The 18,967-nt window shown below is 39.1% G+C and overlaps 1 protein-coding gene across 1 annotated transcript in view; it reads left to right on the top strand.

Annotated features, from left to right (window-relative positions):
• Positions 1–18,967, top strand: part of ITGA1 (integrin subunit alpha 1) — a 172,645-nt gene that overhangs the window by 54,828 nt on the left and 98,850 nt on the right. Inside the window, exon 2 of the mRNA XM_030330081.1 lies at positions 1,711–1,831. Within this exon, the coding sequence (XP_030185941.1) occupies positions 1,711–1,831 (121 nt within the window). The remainder of the gene's footprint in view (positions 1–1,710; positions 1,832–18,967) is intronic.

Raw genomic sequence — 18,967 nt, 5'->3', positions numbered from 1 at the left:
ACCTATGCTACCCATCCATTCTTTTTCTGCATTTTCCACGCCAGCCAGGCAAATCTCTCTATGATATTGTAACCATATTTGTCCCATTTTGCTTCTTACTACTTGCAGAGACCCTCCCAAATCCTTGGGACATATTTTCTTCACACTGCCAAGTTGACTTTCTCCCTCCCTTTAAAAATCTAACTGGAAAATTTCCATCTCCATTAAGTCTTTCTGAACTAAAATGAAGCAGTTGCCAGTTCACTTCTAACTTCAACTGGTACACTTTCTCCTTCAATGTGTTCATTCTACAAATATGTTATTGCCCATCTGTGTACAAGGAACTGTGCTAGATTGGGGGAAGGGATAAGAAAGATGAGTAAGAGAGTCTCTGCTTTTAAGAATTTTCCAATCTTGGGGAAGAAAACCACACACAGATAATTACAATGTAAATAAAATAGTATTTAATAATTATTTTCATGAGAGATATTTAAAAGATGAAAGAGAATGGTTTAGTAGTTAAAAGATTATTTCCAGTTGGAAAAATCAAGGACAACTTTATAAATAGGTATACATAAGTATCCTTTTTCATAAATAAGTATATATAAATATCTTTTTTTTAAGGACAAAATTTTCTATAAATTAGGTACAACCCTGGGCAAAAAAAGAACTTAATAATGTTAAAATTTGAAGATAATAAATTAGAGTATAGAATGAGTTTGAGTCTGAATTTAGACTATATTTATGGAAGACTTTATAATGAGTAAGGAAAGAGAATTTTTCAGGATATATGTAGCTATATCATGATTTTAACAAAGGACAGTGAATTTAATCACCTCTGAATGTATCTTATGATGCTTTGTAATTTTATAAGGGAGTGCTCTTTGGAAAGAATTCTTAATTTAATCTAGGAGGGGAATACTTTGTGATTTCACAAGTATACTTTAAAAACTAGCACCAAACATGGAATTTGGCACCATTCAGAACTCTTTTTAGGAGAGAGTCTCACTTGTAAAGTGTTTTAATTACCTGAACTACAAGGAAATGGAAGAGAATTAGCCCTCATTGAATATCTAATATGTGCCAGGCACTGAGTAAACTCTAGCTATGTCATCTGATTTAGATATATCATCGACAGCAACCTATGTGTTTATCACCACCGACAACACTTTAAGGAGATTCTAGCATATTGATTGAGAGGGATGCAGAGCAAATCTCAGGCCTGTTTAGGAAGCCATTTCTGGGTGAAGACAATCAGCTTGCTTTTCCTTTGGAAGCAGCAAGGAGAAAGCTTCCTGTCCTGAGGATTTAAATGGTGATACTTGCGTAGTCAAAACAGGAAAATGAAGTTGTTTACATTTCATTAGTGGCCATGATTCCCTGTAGGGCTCATTACTGGAAAGCTATCTGTAACTCCCATTAGGCACAAATAAGCATGACTTTCTGCCAGCTCTCTCACACATCCTGAAATCACAAGCTTTGGGAATGGTATAGCTACTGAATTACTATAGGATTTTGTTCGAATGTCAGTACTTGAATTCTTTAGCCATGATATTGGTTTAAAGTCAGTAATGCAGTTAATATCATAGACCTTTCTTGCAGTTCTCATTTTTTTGAACAGCATCGCTCTTTTTAATAAGAGCACAGTTTTTAATCATGTCTTCCATAATTCAAAACATGATGGAATCTTAGTTAACTCTGTGTAACTGGACTTTTTTTTCCCTCTTAAAGTTGTTTTAGGCTTCTGCGTATCATTCAATGTTGATGTGAAAAATTCAATGACCTTCAGTGGCCCAGTGGAAGACATGTTTGGATATACTGTTCAACAATATGAAAATGAAGAAGGAAAATGGTAAGCTGGTTGATTTTGTTGTGTTGTTTTTTTAGTTTTCTTCTAAGATAATGGAAAATCTTATTTAGCTACAGTCTGTTTTATGAATGAGACTTCAACAGAATGAATTATGTATGGTAGAAAATGCAGTCTTAATCATTCGGTAATGGAAACTGACCCAGTTAAAAAAAAAAAAAAAGGAAAATTCCTTGGCAATATTAAAGGAAGTGGTTAGTGATTTCTAAGCCTGTGTTGACCTCAAAGAAGGTCCTTGTCCAAAATAGTCATTGTTCTGTAATTATGTTATTCTGACAAGAGTTCTTTGATTGTTCTCATTTTAGAATAGCTAAAATTCAGCTGCAAGTATTGGGAGCCAGATGAGATCCCAATGAGATCGAAAGGGTTAATATCACAAAATATTATTGGACTAATTTTTTGGTGATTTACTGACCTACTGAGTTTGATTTATGGTTTATAATGAACTTTACTGAATTTCTTTTATACACTTTTAAACCCTTTGATAATAGTTCATTTCACTTTAGGTATGACTTTTAAACCACATTTAACTTGTTGAAAATTACACAAAATTAATATTAAAGCTCTTTTGCTGTATATTTAACGTAATTTTTAGTGTTCCTTTTTTAAATTGGAACTTATAGGAAAAAAAGACCAAGAATTTGTTAAACTTTGCTTCAGTTTAATAACTTAAAGTAAATTAAATTATTCTAGTAACTAAAAGAATAAACAAAAAGGGATTTATATCTCCTAAGAAAACAGTAATCAATCACTCTACTATATTTCACAAATAAAAAGATATGTATTTTTGATGTTTCACTTTATCTTTTACAGTTAATTTGATCATAATTTCCCCAAAATGATCAATAGTAAGAACTTGAGTTCTCACATTTTCTATGTACAAATATTATATCCTAGGTACAAACTAGAATTTTTGGAAGCATTTCAGTCTCTACTTTCCTTACAAATATCTTAGGTGAGAAATCTAATAATAGAGTATGAATTATATGTTCTCTGTCCTTCCATCCTGTACTCTCACTTACCACTCCATCCCCACCCCTTCTAAGGTTAAATGGGAAAAGTCATCACTCTAGACACCAATTTTATTCTGCTGGCATTATGCCTGCAATTCCAGGAGCTCTGCTTCTCAGAGATTAATGTGAGCGGGCGGAGCTTCTCCTTGGACATAAGCTATAACAAACTGAAACTCAGTATATATTTTTCTTTAAAAAGCTTAACTTTTGGGGCGCCTGGGTGGCGCAGTCGGTTAAGCGTCCGACTTCAGCCAGGTCACGATCTTGCGGTCTGTGAGTTCGAGCCCCGCGTCAGGCTCTGGGCTGATGGCTCAGAGCCTGGAGCCTGTTTCCGATTCTGTGTCTCCCTCTCTCTCTGCCCCTCCCCCGTTCATGCTCTGTCTCTCTCTGTCCCAAAAATAAATAAACGTTGAAAAAAAAAAAAATTTAAAAAAAAAAATAAATAAAAAATAAAAAGCTTAACTTTTAAATAAAATATATATGAAAGTTACTTTTCAGTAATTACTATTAGTCACATAAATTTTAAAGAGAAATATAACAGGGGCACCTGGGTGGCTCGGTTAGTTAAATGTCCAACTTCATCTCAGGTCATGATCTCGTGGTTTGTGAGATGGGTTTGTCAAGGTTTGTCAAGGGTTTGTCAAGCCCCACATCAGGCTCTGTGCTGACAACTCAAAGCCTGGAGCCTGCTTCAGATTCTGTGTCTCCCTCTCTCTCTGCCCCTCCCCCGCTCACACTCTGACTCTCTGTCTCTCTGTCTCTCTGTCTCTCTCTCTGTCTGAAAAATAAATAAACATTAACAATTGTTTTTAAATAAAGAGAAATATAACAAATAACAAGCCTTAAAGACTTAAACAACTTACTTAAAATGAACTTAAGGAGGACAGGAAGATGGCGGCGTAGGAGGACGCTGGGCTCACCGCGCGTCCTGCTGATCACTTAGATTCCACCTACACCTGCCTAAATAACCCAGAAAACCGCCAGAGGATTAGCAGAACGGAGTCACCGGACCCAAGCGCAGACAAGAGGCCCACGGAAGAGGGTAGGAAGGGCGGCGAGGCGGTGCCCACTCCACGGACTGGCGGGAGGGAGCCGGGGCGGAGGGGCGGCTCGCCAGCCAAGCAGAGCCCCCGAGTCCGGCTTGCAAAAGCGGAGGGGCCTGACGGACTGTGTTCCGACAGCAAGCGCGACTTAGCGTCTGGGAGGTCATAAGTTAACGGCTCTGCTCGGAAAGCGGGAAGGCTGGAGGACAAAGGGAGGGTGAGCTGCGGAGCCCCCGGACGACAGAGCTCAGTTTGGCGGGGAACAAAGGCGCTCGCCGGCGCCATCTCCCCCGCCCATCCCCCAGCCAAAATCCCAAAGGGAACCGGTTCCGGCCAGGGAAATTGCTCGCTCCGCGCAAACACCCAACTCTGTGCTTCTGCGGAGCCAAACCCCCGGCAGTGGATCCGACTCCCTCCGGCTGCCACAGGGCCCCTCCTGAAGTGGATCACCTAAGGAGAAGCGAGCTAAGCCTGCCCCCCCCGCCGCCGTGCACCTTGCCTTCCCACCCCAGCTAATACGCCAGATCCCCAGCACCACAAGCCTGGCAGTGTGCAAGTAGCCCAGACGGGCCACACCACCCCACAGGGAATCCCGCCCCTAGGAGAGGGGAAGAGAAGGCACACACCAGTCTGACTGTGATCCCAGCGGTGGGCTGGGGGCAGACATCAGGTCAGACTGTGGCCCTGCCCACCAACTCCAGTTATACACCACAGCACAGGGGAAGTGCCCTGCAGGTCCTCACCACACCAGGGACTATCCAAAATGACCAAGCGGAAGAATTCCCCTCAGAAGAATCTCCAGGAAATAACAACAGCTAATGAGCTGATCAAAAAGGATTTAAATAATATAACAGAAAGTGAATTTAGAATAATAGTCATAAAATTAATCGCTGGGCTGGAAGACAGTATACAGGACAGCAGAGAATCTCTTGCTACAGAGATCAAGGGACTAAGGAACAGTCACGAGGAGCTGAAAAACGCTTTAAATGAAATGCAGAACAAAATGCAAACCACCACGGCTCGGATGGAAGAGGCAGAGGAGAGAATAGGTGAACTAGAAGATAAAGTTATGGAAAAAGAGGAAGCTGAGAAAAAGAGAGATAAAAAAATCCAGGAGTATGAGGGGAAAATTAGAGAACTAAGTGATACACTAAAAAGAAATAATATACGCATAATTGGTATTCCAGAGGAGGAAGAGAGAGGGAAAGGTGCTGAAGGGGTACTTGAAGAAATAATAGCTGAGAACTTCCCTGAACTGGGGAAGGAAAAAGGCATTGAAATCCAAGAGGCACAGAGAACTCCCTTCAGACGTAACTTGAATCGATCTTCTGCACGACATATCATAGTGAAACTGGCAAAATACAAGGATAAAGAGAAAATTCTGAAAGCAGCAAGGGGTAAACGTGCCCTCACATATAAAGGGAGACCTATAAGACTCGTGACTGATCTCTCTTTTGAAACTTGGCAGGCCAGAAAGAATTGGCACGAGATTTTCAGGGTGCTAGACAGAAAAAATATGCAGCCGAGAATCCTTTATCCAGCAAGTCTGTCACTTAGAATAGAAGGAGAGATAAAGGTCTTCCCAAACAAACAAAAATTGAAGGAATTTGTCACCACTAAACCAGCCCTACAAGAGATCCTAAGGGGGACCCTGTGAGACAAAGTACCAGAGACATCACTACAAGCATAAAACATACAGACATCACAATGACTCTAAACCCGTATCTTTCTATAATAACACTGAATGTAAACGGATTAAATGCGCCAACCAAAAGACATAGGGTATCAGAATGGATAAAAAAACAAGACCCATCTATTTGCTGTCTACAAGAGACTCATTTTAGACCTGAGGACACCTTTAGATTGAGAGTGAGGGGATGGAGAACTATTTATCATGCTACTGGAAGCCAAAAGAAAGCTGGAGTAGCCATACTTATATCAGACAAACTAGACTTTAAATTAAAGGCTGTAACAAGAGATGAAGAAGGACATTATATAATAGTTACAGGGTCTATCCATCAGGAAGAGCTAACAATTATAAATGTCTATTCACCGAATACCGGAGCCCCCAAGTATATAAAACGATTACTCATAAACATAAGCAACCTTATTGATAAGAATGTGGTAATTGCTGGGGACTTTAACACCCCACTTACAGAAATGGATAGATCATCTAGACACACGGTCAATAAAGAAACAAGGGCCCTGAATGAGACATTGGATCAGATGGACTTGACAGATATATTTAGAACTCTGCATCCCAAAGCAACAGAATATACTTTCTTCTCGAGTGCACATGGAACATTCTCCAAGATAGATCATATACTGGATCACAAAACAGCCCTTCATAAGTTTACAAGAATTGAAATTATACCATGCATACTTTCAGACCACAATGCTATGAAGCTTGAAATCAACCACAGGAAAAAGTCTGGAAAACCTCCAAAAGCATGGAGGTTAAAGAACACCCTACTAACGAATGAGTGGGTCAACCAGGCAATTAGAGAAGAAATCAAAAAATATATGGAAACAAACGAAAATGAAAATACAACAATCCAAACGCTTTGGGACGCAGCGAAGGCAGTCCTGAGAGGAAAATACATTGCAATCCAGGCCTATCTCAAGAAACAAGAAAAATCCCAAATACAAAATCTAACAGCACACCTAAAGGAAATAGAAGCAGAACAGCAAAGGCAGCCTAAACCCAGCAGAAGAAGAGAAATAATAAAGATCAGAGCAGAAATAAACAATATAGAATCTAAAAAAACTGTAGAGCAGATCAACGAAACCAAGAGTTGGTTTTTTTTTTTTTTTTTTTTTATATGAAGTTTATTGACAAATTGGTTTCCATACAACACCCAGTGCTCATCCCAAAAGGTGCCCTCCTCAATACCCATCACCCACCCGCCCCTCCCTCCCACCCCCCATCAACCCTCAGTTTGTTCTCAGTTTTTAACAGTCTCTTATGCTTTGGCTCTCTCCCACTCTAACGTCCTTTTTTTTTTTTTTTTTTTTTTCCTTCCCCTCCCCCATGGGTTCCTGTTAAGTTTCTCAGGATCCACATAAGAGTGAAACCATATGGTATCTGTCTTTCTCTGTATGGCTTATTTCACTTAGCATCACACTCTCCAGTTCCATCCACGTTGCTACAAAAGGCCATATTTCATTTTTTCTCATTGCCACGTAGTATTCCATTGTGTATATAAACCACAATTTCTTTATCCATTCATCAGTTGATGGACATTTAGGCTCTTTCCATAATTTGGCTATTGTTGAGAGTGCTGCTATGAACATTGGGGTACAAGTGCCCCTATGCATCAGTACTCCTGTATCCCTTGGGTAGATTCCTAGCAGTGCTATTGCTGGGTCATAGGGTAGGTCTATTTTTAATTTTCTGAGGAACCTCCACACTGCTTTCCAGAGCGGCTGCACCAATTTGCATTCCCACCAACAGTGCAAGAGGGTTCCCGTTTCTCCACATCCTCTCCAGCATCTATAGTCTCCTGATTTGTTCATTTTGGCCACTCTGACTGGCGTGAGGTGGTACCTGAGTGTGGTTTTGATTTGTATTTCCCTGATAAGGAGCGACGCTGAACATCTTTTCATGTGCCTGTTGGCCATCTGGATGTCTTCTTTAGAGAAGTGTCTATTCATGTTTTCTGCCCATTTCTTCACTGGGTTATTTGTTTTTCGGGTGTGGAGTTTGGTGAGCTCTTTATAGATTTTAGATACTAGCCCTTTGTCCGATATGTCATTTGCAAATATCTTTTCCCATTCCGTTGGTTGCCTTTTAGTTTTGTTGGTTGTTTCCTTTGCTGTGCAGAAGCTTTTTATCTTCATAAGGTCCCAGTAATTCACTTTTGCTTTTAATTCCCTTGCCTTTGGGGATGTGTCGAGTAAGAGATTGCTACGGCTGAGGTCAGAGAGGTCTTTTCCTGCTTTCTCCTCTAAGGTTCTGATGGTTTCCTTTCTCACATTTAGGTCCTTTATCCATTTTGAGTTTATTTTTGTAAATGGTGTGAGAAAGTGGTCTAGTTTCAACCTTCTGCATGTTGCTGTCCAGTTCTCCCAGCACCATTTGTTAAAGAGGCTGTCTTTTTTCCATTGGATGTTCTTTCCTGCTTTGTCAAAGATGAGTTGGCCATATGTTTGTGGGTCTAGTTCTGGGGTTTCTATTCTATTCCATTGGTCTGTGTGTCTGTTTTTGTGCCAATACCATGCTGTCTTGATGATGACAGCTTTGTAGTAGAGGCTAAAGTCTGGGATTGTGATGCCTCCTGCTTTGGTCTTCTTCTTCAAAATTCCTTTGGCTATTCGGGGCCTTTTGTGGTTCCATATGAATTTTAGGATTGCTTGTTCTAGTTTCGAGAAGAATGCTGGTGCAATTTTGATTGGGATTGCATTGAATGTGTAGATAGCTTTGGGTAGTATTGACATTTTGACAATATTTATTTTTCCAATCCATGAGCAGGGAATGTCTTTCCATTTCTTTAAATCTTCTTCAATTGCCTTCATAAGCTTTCTATAGTTTTCAGCATACAGATCCTTTACATCTTTGGTTAGATTTATTCCTAGGTATTTTATGCTCCAAGAGTTGGTTTTTTGAAAAAATAAACAAAATTGACAAACCTCTAGCCAGGCTTCTCAAAAAGAAAAGGGAGATGACCCAAATAGATAAAATCATGAATGAAAATGGAATGATTACAACCAATCCCTCAGAGATACAAACAATTATCAGGGAATACTATGAAAAATTATATGCCAACAAATTGGACAACCTGGAAGAAATGGACAAATTCCTGAACACCCACACTCTTCCAAAACTCAATCAGGAGGAAATAGAAAGCTTGAACAGACCCATAACCAGCGAAGAAATTGAATCGGTTATCAAAAATCTCCCAACAAATAAGAGTCCAGGACCAGACGGCTTCCCAGGGGAGTTCTACCAGACGTTTAAAGCAGAGATAATACCTATCCTTCTCAAGCTATTCCAAGAAATAGAAAGGGAAGGAAAACTTCCAGACTCATTCTATGAAGCCAGTATTACTTTGATTCCTAAACCAGACAGAGACCCAGTAAAAAAAGAGAACTACAGGCCAATATCCCTGATGAATATGGATGCAAAAATTCTCAATAAGATACTAGCAAATCGAATTCAACAGCATATAAAAAGAATTATTCACCATGATCAAGTGGGATTCATCCCTGGGATGCAGGGCTGGTTCAACATTCGCAAATCAATCAACGTGATACATCACATTAACAAAAAAAAAGAGAAGAACCATATGATCCTGTCAATCGATGCAGAAAAGGCCTTTGACAAAATCCAGCACCCTTTCTTAATAAAAACCCTTGAGAAAGTCGGGAGAGAAGGAACATACTTAAAGATCATAAAAGCCATTTATGAAAAGCTCACAGCTAACATCATCCTCAACGGGGAAAAACTGAGAGCTTTTTCCCTGAGATCAGGAACACGACAGGGATGCCCACTCTCACCGCTGTTGTTTAACATAGTGCTGGAAGTTCTAGCATCAGCAATCAGACAACAAAAGGAAATCAAAGGCATCAAAATTGGCAAAGATGAAGTCAAACTTTCGCTTTTTGCAGATGACATGATATTATACATGGAAAATACGATAGACTCCACCAAAAGTCTGCTAGAACTGATACATGAATTCAGCAAAGTTGCAGGATACAAAATCAATGTACAGAAATCAGTTGCATTCTTATACACTAACAATGAAGCAACAGAAAGACAAATAAAGAAAATGATCCCATTCACAATTGCACCAAGAAGCATAAAATACCTAGGAATAAATCTAACCAAAGATGTAAAGGATCTGTATGCTGAAAACTATAGAAAGCTTATGAAGGTAATTGAAGAAGATTTAAAGAAATGGAAAGACATTCCCTGCTCATGGATTGGAAAAATAAATATTGTCAAAATGTCAATACTACCCAAAGCTATCTACACATTCAATGCAATCCCAATCAAAATTGCACCAGCATTCTTCTCGAAACTAGAACAAGCAATCCTAAAATTCATGTGGAACCACAAAAGGCCCCGAATAGCCAAAGGAATTTTGAAGAAGAAGACCAAAGCAGGAGGCATCACAATCCCAGACTTTAGCCTCTACTAGAAAGCTGTCATCATCAAGACAGCATGGTATTGGCACAAAAACAGACACACAGACCAATGGAATAGAATAGAAACCCCAGAACTAGACCCACAAACGTACGGCCAACTCATCTTTGACAAAGCAGGAAAGAACATCCAATGGAAAAAAGACAGTCTCTTTAACAAATGGTGCTGGGAGAACTGGACAGCAACATGCAGAAGGTTGAAACTAGACCACTTTCTCACACCATTCACAAAAATAAACTCAAAATGGATAAAGGACCTAAATGTGAGACAGGAAACCATCAGAACCTTAGAGGAGAAAGCAGGAAAAGACCTCTCTGACCTCAGCCGTAGCAATCTCTTACTCGACACATCCCCAAAGGCAAGGGAATTAAACACAAAAGTGAATTACTGGGACCTTATGAAGATAAAAAGCTTCTGCACAGCAAAGGAAACAACCAACAAAACTAAAAGGCAACCAACGGAATGGGAAAAGATATTTGCAAATGACATATCGGACAAAGGGCTGGTGTCTAAAATCTATAAAGAGCTCACCAAACTCCACACCCGAAAAACAAATAACCCAGTGAAGAAATGGGCAGAAAACATGAATAGACACTTCTCTAAAGAAGACATCCAGATGGCCAACAGGCACATGAAAAGATGCTCAGCGTCGCTCCTTATCAGGGAAATACAAATCAAAACCACACTCAGGTATCACCTCACGCCAGTCAGAGTGGCCAAAATGAACAAATCAGGAGACTATAGATGCTGGAGAGGATGTGGAGAAACGGGAACCCTCTTGCACTGTTGGTGGGAATGCAAATTGGTGCAGCCGCTCTGGAAAGCAGTGTGGAGGTTCCTCAGAAAATTAAAAATAGACCTACCCTATGACCCAGCAATAGCACTGCTAGGAATTTATCCAAGGGATACAGGAGTACTGATGCATAGGGGCACTTGTACCCCAATGTTCATAGCAGCACTCTCAACAATAGCCAAATTATGGAAAGAGCCTAAATGTCCATCAACGGATGAATGGATAAAGAAATTGTGGTATATATACACAATGGAATACTACGTGGCAATGAGAAAAAATGAAATATGGCCTTTTGTAGCAACGTGGGTGGAACTGGAGAGTGTAATGCTAAGTGAAATAAGCCATACAGAGAAAGATAGATACCATATGGTTTCACTCTTATGTGGATCCTGAGAGACTTAACGGGAACCCATGGGGAAGGGGAAGGAAAAAAAAAAAAAAAAGAGGTTAGAGTGGGAGAGAGCCAAAGCATAAGAGACTCTTAAAAACTGAGAACAAACTGAGGGTTGATGGGGGGTGGGAGGGAGGGGAGGGTGGGTGATGGGTATTGAAGAGGGCACCTTTTGGGATGAGCACTGGGTGTTGTATGGAAACCAATTTGTCAATAAATTTCATATATAAAAAAAAATAAAAAAAAAATAAAATGAACTTAAGGAGACTCAAAATTTTTTAACCTATTTTATGAAAGTCTGATTTTCATGTTCTGATGTGAGGAAATCCCTTAAACTTACTCTATTATCTAGTCCAGGCTCCCTGATTTTAGGGCAATGTGTTATCAGCAGTCCTTAGTTACCTGAATGAATCTTAGTAGAGTAATAAAGGTTCATATTTCTCCCCAGTAATAAAGAGTTCATCAAATGGTACACCCATTTGATCTCTTTAGTTTCTTTCTGTCCCTTATTATAAGCCCATCCTATTGTGAGTTTTCCGCCTTCTACATTCTTGAATCTCTTTCAAGATACCTGTAAAATAAAAAAACAGGAAAATGCAAAATCAGGCTGAATGGAGGCCTGATGTCATGAATTTGTCTTTGAAGAAGGTGAATGTGTAGATGAGTAAAGGAAGACAGCCAAACCATCATTTGGAAAGAAACAAGAGTGCACAGAGTAGATAGGAAAATAAGGTTGGGGCGGGGGACTTGGCGGGGGGGGGGGAGATGTTGCTAATGGCCTTTCTGAATGAGCCTACACTGAATTGAATTTTAGACAAACCATTCAGAATTTTGTACACACATGTGAGATAATGTTAATAATAATATATTAACTTTTTTTTAGGTTAGAGATCGTGCCTTATACATTTTGCTTTCCTGATGAAATATATCTTGTCTATGTACAAATGTTTGTTGGTGGGTTATTTAGAGTTTTTCTTTAGCCATAGCATAAACTATGGGCCAATCAAGCAACAAGTATTTATGTAATACATCCCATGTGTCTAGCTTATACTACATTCTATGGAGATATAAGACAAATACAAAGTTTATAACCTAATAGAGGGCTCATATTTAATAATTAGAAATAAAGAATAGTGCTAATCAGTATAATAAAGACTGTAAAATCAATGGGAGTTAAAAGAAGGAGGAAGTGATTCTTGACTCTTGAGCTGAGTCTTGAAAGATGATTTAACTTTTAATAAGAGAAGAAGCAATGCCACTCTAATCTGGGAAGCCACATGAGCAGGGACATAGATTTGAGAAGTGAGTGTGTTGGTAAGCAAAAAGGACTGACATTGGGAGAGTAGAGGGGAAAGGGTAATGGCAGACCTTAGAAGCCAGACGAAGAAACTTGGACCTAAGTGCAGGCATTAAGAATCATTTACGATGGGTGTTGAGGAGGGCACTTGTTGGGATGAGCGCTGGACGTTGTATATAAGCCAATTTGACAATAAATTATATTTAAAAAGGGCAAAAAAAGAACCATTTATGAAACTTGGTTTAGGAAATCACATAATATTACATTTAAATAATTGGATTGGAGAAAAAAGTGCCTGAAAGCTGGGGAATCTATAGGCAAGCAAGAATAGCAATCTGGTGCTTAAAAGATGAGGTCCCAAGCTAGGTTAGAGAGAACTGGAATGAAAGAAAAGTGTAGGCAAGATAAATTTAGATGAACCATCAAAGCCTGGTGGAAGTTTGGAAGTGTCCAATGAAGGTGTAGGAGGAATCAAACATATTCCAAGATTTCTACACTGGATGGTTGGAAAATGGGTAGTCATTCAGAGACAAATGTACACAAAAGGGAAAATAAGTTTTATCAGGAAGTTGGTAAGTATGGTTTTAAATGGTTTGAGTAATGTCGTTGGAAACTTGAAATGGAATATAGGTAAGAGGGAGAAGTTAATATATTGGAGGAAATATTTAGAGAGCAAGGACTGGTTTTGCTTCCCACTTGCAACTCTGTGCATTACCCAGCATCTAGCACAGGGCCTTAAACATCATATACATTCAATGGTTATTTGTTGGCTGAACAACTTAATCTAGTATAACTCCCTGTTATCATTAATGAAAAAACAAACACACACACATGCAAAAATAATGTCAAAAATAGCTCTCTTAAGACTGTTATCAAAAACACAAAAGATAAGTGTTGGCAAGGAAGTGGGGAAAAGGGAATATTTGTGCACTGTTGGTGGGAATGTAAATTGCGGCCACTATGGAAAATAGTATAGAGGTTCCTCAGAAAATTAAAAATAGAACCACGCTATGATCCAGCTGTCTGGGTAAATATAAAAAATAAATGGAATCAGGATCTTGAAAAGATATCTGCACACCTATGTTCATTGCAGCATTATTTGCAATAATTAAGACTTGAAAGCAATCTAAAAGTCCATTGATGGATGAATAGATTTTTGAGATGTGTGATATACATACAATTGAATATTATTCAGCCTTAAAAAAAGAAGGAAATCTTGCCATTTAAGACAACATGGATGAACTTGGAGGACATTTTGCTAAGTGAGATAAACCAGACACAGAACAAATACTACATAATCTCATTTTTATGAGGAATCTAAAATGGTCAGACTCCTAGAAGTCGAGTGTAGAATGGTGGCTACCAGGAGCTTAGAGGAGGGGAAAACAAAGTATTTGTCAAAGGGTACAAAGTTTCAGTTATGCAAGATGAATAAATACTAGAGATTTACTGTACAACACAGTGCCTGTAGTTAACAATACTGTATTATATACTTAAAAATTGGCTAAGAAGGTAGATCTTAGGTTAAGTGTTCTTATCACAAAATACTAATAATGATAATAACTAAAGAGGGTTGGAGGAAACTTTTGGAGGCTATGGATATGTTTATGCCATAGACTGTGGTGATAGTTTTACAGGTGTATACTTGTCTCCAAACTCATCAAGTTGTATACATTAAGTACGTACAACTTTTAATATGTCAACCATACTTCAGTAAAGGATTTGTTTTCGTTTTTTGTAAGTGACTTCCACAGGGAAATGTAACTACTCAGGGCCAGAGCTGAAAATAGAACTCCTGTCTCTCCACTCCTAGGCTGGTGCTTTTTTTTCTTTATTAGAACTATATTAAAAAGTAAGTGCTGATAATAACAATCTTTGCAGTTTTAGACTTTATGTATTAGTATACATGTGAGAGTTTGTGAGCGTTTGAATGTATAAGAATGTCAGATAATTTAATTCCACTTTGACATTCCATGTCTACAATGATCTTATACAAAAGGTGTGAAATACCAGAGTAACAAAAGCAGTGTGGCCAACTGAATTTATTTTTTTTTTTTTTTTTTTTTTTCCAACTGAATTTAAAAGTAAGCAAACTACAAAAATCTAAATGTCCAAACCTTGAAGGATGGCATTGTAGCAGCCTATTGTTCTAAAGGGATCCAGGCATTGGTAATGTGAAATAAATTTTAGAAACATCTTTGGGTATTCTGTAAACGTTTATAAAATCAGACAGGGTGCATACTTTAAGAAATGGACTATGGAATAAATGTCATATTTGGGAGAATATGAGTTTTGTTATTCAGTTTTTCTCCAGAGGTGGGCACCTTCATAAATCATATTTACTACTCAGGTTTTGGAAGCCCATCAACCTCAGATTTTTAAAAAAATCACCCTGACCCATATTACATCTTGGATGAAGTATGCCTAAAGAAGGAAGACTTGTTGGTACATTATAAGTGCAGTCTGTGCATGTGAAAGTCTTACTTTAATCCTTGGAAAGAATTAACAGTTAACAGGAAAGGCAGCCTTATGCCCTCTTTACCTTTCAGAAGTTGACCGTGACATGTAATTTACTTTATCTTTGGCTCAGAAAACCACATGTTCTCTCAGTAGCAGAACACATTATATCTCTGATTAAGATCAGCCGTTGTTCATTATGAGATGAAACATCCAAGTAATTGCAATGTGGTTCAGAAAAATTCACAAAGAACACAATTAGTTTAATAATTTTCTTTGAAGAGAAGAAACTTAAATGTGCTCCGCATTGCACAAGCTTTCCAGATTTAGTGGTAATCACCAGTATGGCAAAGTTTCTGCCAAATGGGAAAATACAAGATGTTGGGTCTCAGGGCTTTCCACTCTGTGGCTCCTTTGCTTCATTCCTTTTAATATGTGCATCAGCCCTTTTAACTGCTGTTCCAGCAACCATTCAGTGGCTTCAGTGGGGGCTTCAGTGACCTCAGTGGGCCTATCTCTCAAAGTAGGCTTTCATGAAGAAGATTCCTTCCTAGCCAATCCTCCATCCAATATATATCAAAATATGTTGGCTTTGTGCCTTTCCCCTATGATGCCAGGTAAGGTTTACTAAGGAACTCGTGTGATTGATGTTGTTTCTGTTGTATGTGTGTTTTAAGTAAAGCCTATTCAGGCTTGGCATAAAAAGACTTTTCAAAGGTTCTATCACGTTTTCTCTTACAACTTTAATCTAATATTTATTTTGCATTGTTTATAATATCTTCTGAAGTTGAATTTTTCTCCTTGCTAAACTTGTCATTTCTTTGGCTCACCCCATTTCCACCCCTCTCTCTACCTTTCATGACTGAAAGCACTGCAGATAATGGGTCCACTATATAACTTCATTCTCTAAGATGACCAAACACTCCATTCATTAAAAAAAAAAAAAAAAAAAGCCTGGTGGGTACTTGGCACTCTGATAGTTGCTTTGGCTTGGTCATCAAAAAAGAGTTAGGTGAAAGGAGTGTTCATGAAATAATGTAAATATGAGGCAACAATCTCTAGAAAACTATCTTTTACAGAGAAAAAAAATAAATATGGAGCAGAGACGTCACAGACCAGCTACTCTTCAAATAAATAAAATAATGATCATAATGACAAGAATGACTATATGAATAGCAAACATTTCTCAGGTTACTAAATTTTATTACGATTGGACCTTTTTCATGGAGAAGAACAGAGTATAGAGTGAACTTTTAGAATGAGTGAATGAGAATTAGAATTAGTCATTGTAGAGTGAGTGTAGAGAGAATTATTTCCCACACTTTGATGATCTTCGAGTTGACGAGGTGTTTCTCTAGAGGTCAGTAATGAGATCCAGAACATTCTTTAATTTTAGTCCTCTTACTCTGCACACAAATCATTGCAATGGAAATGCATTTGCCATGAAAAAAGCAAAAATCTAATAGAAATAAAATATAATGAGCTAAAGCAAACTTGCATTAAAATTTAAAATAACAATATCCATAGTTCATGATACAATGTGCTTTGAGTCTTCACATGTGACCCTGTGGGTTTCAGCAGATATCATTGTTACCATCCTCATTTTCTAGACAGGAAACTGGCACTCTGAGAACGAACTGCCAAAGGTTTTATATAGCAAGTATGTGTCAGGGCCAGGATGTAGAACTACAGCCTTCTGACTTTCAGCCAATTCTGTCCTGAAACAACAAGGATTCTCTGGAACCTTGACCTGTAGAAATGCCCCCTGTCTCGTGCAAAGGCATCTATGGCATTCTGCCTGTGCAAAATATTCAGCCTGTAAAATGGAGAAGACTTCACAATTAGGACTTCTTGGCCTGTTACATGAGTCATAAATTGCCAGGTCTGCCTTATTCAGATTATTAGAGCTTTTGATACAGTCTTATTTGTTCACTTCACTTGAGTGCTATTTTGTTTCTGGAACTGTTATAGGCATTAAGGGTATATAAGTGAACAAAATAAGATGACAGTTCCTGCTGTTGTAAAGGTTGTATTCTATTGGGGAAGGAAGGAGCAAAACATAAATCATAAACTTAGTAAACAGGTAGGTCAGAATGTGATAAGTATGCAAGAAAAAAAATATAGCAAGATAATGGGAATTGAGAAGGCTGGAGATTCCTGAAATTCCATAAACGCTATGCTGATACTTTTCTAGGATCTTGTTATTTTTATACAGCGTGGGAAAAGTGAGACTTAATTTAGGATTAAGTAGTGAATAGAGCTGCAAGCTTGATGTCAGAACAAACAGCTCCTAGGAAAACACACAAACTTGTTTTATATCCTATTCCTGCTAACCCATTCTTCACCCTGCATCCCAGCTTTCACACCCCCTGTCTGAATCCTGGCCTTCTACACAACCACTTTCTGAGCTCTCACTCCTCAGTGCCTGCTTATCCAGAATACATAATAGGACATGTTTCCAGTTGCTATTTCCGGGGATTACCATACTCTAGGAGCTTTCTGTTGCCTCAGACATCAAATATAAACCACAGAGCCTTATCTTTAAAGTCTGCTGCTTACCACTCTCAGCCTCTCTGCTCCGGTTTATGCAGCAGCTTCACACTGTGTTCCAACCACCTGTGCTTCCTCATCACCTTGGTTTTAAAAGCCGTCACTCTTCTGTCTCCACCTTTTTTTCCTGAGCTATCCATGATCTCTCTCCTGTTTTAGAGTTCACAGTAACTTTATTATTAACATGCTGTTCAGAACTCACTTTTCACTGGGGCACCTGGGAGGCTCAGTCAGTTATGCGTCCCACTCTTGATTTCTGCTCAGGTCATTATCTCATGGTCTGTGGGGTTTAAGCCCCTGTCAGCCTCTGTGCTGACAGCCTGACATTCTCTGTCTCCATCTCTCTCTGCTCCTCCCCAGCTTGTGCATGCACGCTCTTTCTCTCTGTCAAAAATGAACTTTAAAAAATAAAAAAATTAAAAAAAGAATTCACTTTTCATCAATTGTCCTAAATTTCCCCCACTTAATGGTACATTTTCTAAACTAGTCAGCACTCCTCTACACACTAATAATTTGCTCTATCTGGATGATGGAATCTTAGAGTTGGAAGTGTCTTTGGAGGCCTGTCCTACAACTACACTAGAAACAACTTCCAGAACATCCCTGACCTTATCTTGGCCTGAGGGGCTGCATGACTGGCCTGTGTATGCCCTGACAGTTTAAATCTTCATTACTCTTCACAAGCCCACCACCCTACTACCTCTGTCCCTAAATTTCGTGTTTCTACTATTTTCCAAAGAAAGAAGGGAGGAAGGAAGGGAAGAGAGGAAGGAAGCAAGGAGGGAGGGAAGGAGGGAGGGAGGAAGGAAGGAGGGAGGGAGGGAGGGAGGGAGGAAGGAAGGAAGGAAGGAAGGAAGGAAGGAAGGAGGGAGGAGGGAGGGAGGGAGGGAGGGAGGGAGGAAGGAAGGAAGGAAGGAAGGAAGGAAGGAAGGAAGGAAGGAAGGAGGGAGGAAGGAAGGAAGGAAGGAAGGAAGGAAGGAAGGAAGGAGGGAGGGAGGGAGGGAGGGACGGGCCCAAGGTTAAAACTTTATCCTCCCTTCCCGTTTCACTTATCTCTTGCTCATAGCAAATCATCTCAAAACTTAATGAGTTAAAACAATAATTTATATTGTTTCTCAAGATTTTGAAGACTGCATAGGTGGGAACTGCATGAGTGCTCATCTGGTACCTCACTTGGGGCTGGAGGGCCCAAGACGATTTAACTCACATGCCTGGCAGTCCGTGCTGTCAGCTGAAACACTGCTTCTCCTCCATGTTGCCTCTCCTCCTCCTCCATTAGGCTAAACTGGGCTTCTTCACAGTGTGTGGTCTTAGATTTCCAAAAAGAGTGAAGTGGAATCTGTAATACATTCTTTAAAATTATTGAAGTATGGTTGGCATGTAATGTTACATTAGCTTCAGGTGTACAATGTATTGATTTCACAATTCTATA

This window comes from Lynx canadensis, chromosome A1, assembly GCF_007474595.2.
Source record: "Lynx canadensis isolate LIC74 chromosome A1, mLynCan4.pri.v2, whole genome shotgun sequence".
Classification (NCBI taxonomy): Eukaryota; Metazoa; Chordata; class Mammalia; order Carnivora; family Felidae; genus Lynx; species Lynx canadensis.
The sequence above is the reverse complement of the archived record's forward strand: the minus strand, read 5'-3'. Positions and strand labels throughout refer to the sequence as shown.